The 2,619-nt window shown below is 64.7% G+C and overlaps 1 protein-coding gene across 1 annotated transcript in view; it reads right to left on the bottom strand.

Moving 5' to 3' along the window:
* Positions 1-556, bottom strand: part of APC2 (APC2, WNT signaling pathway regulator) — an 18,196-nt gene extending 17,640 nt beyond the window's left edge. Inside the window, exon 1 of the mRNA XM_023520468.1 lies at positions 531-556. Coding sequence (XP_023376236.1) covers positions 531-556 — 26 coding nt within the window. The remainder of the gene's footprint in view (positions 1-530) is intronic.
* Positions 557-2,619: the final 2,063 nt, after the last annotated feature.

Here is a 2,619-nt window from a genome sequence, read left to right on the forward strand (position 1 = left end):
GAGCCATCAGGTGAGTGTTCAGACACGCAGACATCCCAAACGCCCGACCGATCTACAGACAGACACAGACTTCCACACTCACAGCTGGGCTCCGAGACACAGGTGCTCGACAGATGGCCAGAGTCAGACAGACGGACAGCCGAGACCCTCACAGTCTAACCCAGCAGACGGACTGGCCAGCCCGGTGCCACCAGGCTCACAGACACACTCACAGCCAGAGAGAGAGAGACAGGTGGACAGCCCAGCCCCTTCCCTGCGGCAGCGCCGCCGCCCAGAGGCAGGTAGACAGCCTGCCAGCAGGCCCAGCGGATGAACAATAAGAACGTCGTGAGTGTTTTCAGAAAGCAATGGACAGGCTGTTGTGGGGCCCCAGACCGACATCAGCCCACCACGCTCCCCCTGGGAGTGCAGAACCTGGAAGCTCTGCAGCCTGCACACCCCCTCCATCAGCGCTGGGGCCCGGGAGCTACCTCTGTGGACCAACAGCCCCGCGGCCAGCCCTCTGCGAGGCCCCGCGGCCCCAGGCGCACCAAGCCCGTTCCCTGGGCTCTGCCATTGCCGCCTGCTTCTTTGTGTGTCTGGCTATCCTTCCTCCCTCTGGCCCGACCGGCCTCCCTCTGTCCAGCTGGCCAGAGCCTCCCCCCTCGGCTCGGTGCTCCCGCCAGCGCTGCCCCGCCCCCGGCCCCCCTTCCCTCTTTGTTTCCTTCCCATTAGCGCTCCCCCTCCCTCCTCCTTTGTCTGAGGTGCACCAATGGCAGCCCATCCCCTCTGCCACCTCCTCCCTGAGAGCTGCCTCCTCCTGCCCACCTGAGCCCCTTCCCCAAATCGAACAACACCCCCCTTCCCATTCCCCCTCCCTCCCCCACCTGTCCACACTCATTCATTCACCTGCTCATTTATTTTCCTCTCTCCTACCCCCAGAAGGCCCCCCACCCACTCTGGGGTCACCAAGGACACGTCTGGGCTGGAGTAGGGGTAGGGGCCTGGGCCCCAGGTGGGGGAATGGGTAGGGCCATCCCAACGGGCTTAGAGGACCTAGTGCATGCCTGGCTCTGTCGTCTGGCTTCCTTGTCACAGCCGTGGGTCTTGGGGGCCACCATTAGGTTGTTCCCAGCTGGCAAAATGGAGCGTGGGGGTCAGACAAGGCGTGACTGGGACCCAGAAGTCCAGGCAGCGCAGAAGGGACACAGGACCCCCTGCCCCCGCAGACCTCGGTTTGCCCATCGGAGGAGTTGGGGGGACTCAGTCTGCCAGGCTGTCTTGTGGGCTGATGTGAGGGTCAGGAGGGCCACTGTTCGCCGAGCAAACACAAGTCACAAGTCACAGGGCAGAGGGAGGGGACAGTCAGAATGGGAAGACGGCGTGTCAGGTGGCGGAGGAGGCCAGCCACTTGGGGATAACAGCCTTCGCCTACCACCCCAATATCGATCCTGCTTCAGGCTCAGTCGGGGGTCCCAGATGGGGATCAGGCCCAGGGTTGTGGCAAGGTCCCTGTGCCCTGGCTGGGGTCGCCGTACTGTGCCCAGTCAGGAGAAGCACTCGGTGAAGCACAAATCCCTGCATATCCCTCCCAGCCCCCAAACCCAGACCCCTTTCTCGAGCCCCCTTCACCTGCCCCCGATACCTGGCAGTCAGTCCTATGTCCTCATGAGATGGAGCTTGGCAGCAGGGCCACCCCCAGGGCTCCCCCACATTCCAGCCTGGCTCCCCAACTCAACACGCTCACCAGCCCCTCAAGCTCCACCCAGCCGGACCCTCCCTCCCCCAGTTCCCCACACTCCTGTCTGGACAGCCTTGCGGCCTCCCACAGTCCACTTCTCACGCACAGAAGGAGGAAGCTGTGACTCGACTCCCGCTTCACTAGCCGCCATGGCTCCCGGGTGCCCCCAGCATAACACCTGACTACTCCCCGTACAGCCTACGCTCTTCTCCTCAGGCCTCTGCACGTGCGGTTCTCCTACCTGGAACCCCTCCCCTGACTCCCGCCATACCAAACCCCTAGATGGCATCGGGGACCTCCTGGGGACTCCCCGAGATAGTCCCATCACCAAAGGAAAAACACCAATAGCTGGAGGTTCCAGGGGAGGGTGGCACCCATGTAGCCCAAAGGGGCCCCTCTCTTTCCTTCAATCCAAATACCCACTTTATAGAAAGGTGCAGCAGCCCCCCCCCACCTCCCCGCTGCCCGAGGCACTCAGCAGGCCTGCTGATAGACTCGGGGAGGTCCGGGTATTGAAGCCTGTGAGTAGGTGTGTGCGTGGGACAGGCGCCCACCTCCCCGGGACTCGGTTTCCCTTTTGGTCCACTCTGGAGGAACGGAGGCTCCAGAGTGTGTGCGGACCTGTGCGGCAGAGAAGGGGTGGGGGGTAGAGACCCCCTGCAGATGTGGAGGCCGCGCCCCCTGCCCTCCACCTGGGAGAGCGCGCCGCTTACTTTATCTCGCTCCGGCTGGGCTGGGCTGGGCTGGGGGAGGCGCCACGGGCTGGGTCCTGCTCTCACGGCGTAGCTCGGCGGCCCCGCCCTAGATCCCGGCGCCCCTGGGCCGGGGCGGCCGCGGGGCGCGGGCTCCGGGGCTCCGGGGCTCCGGGGCTCCGGGCTGTGCCAGCAAGGGGCTCAGGA

Source organism: Pteropus vampyrus, unplaced genomic scaffold (assembly GCF_000151845.1).
Source record: "Pteropus vampyrus isolate Shadow unplaced genomic scaffold, Pvam_2.0 Scaffold267, whole genome shotgun sequence".
Lineage (NCBI taxonomy): Eukaryota > Metazoa > Chordata > Mammalia > Chiroptera > Pteropodidae > Pteropus > Pteropus vampyrus.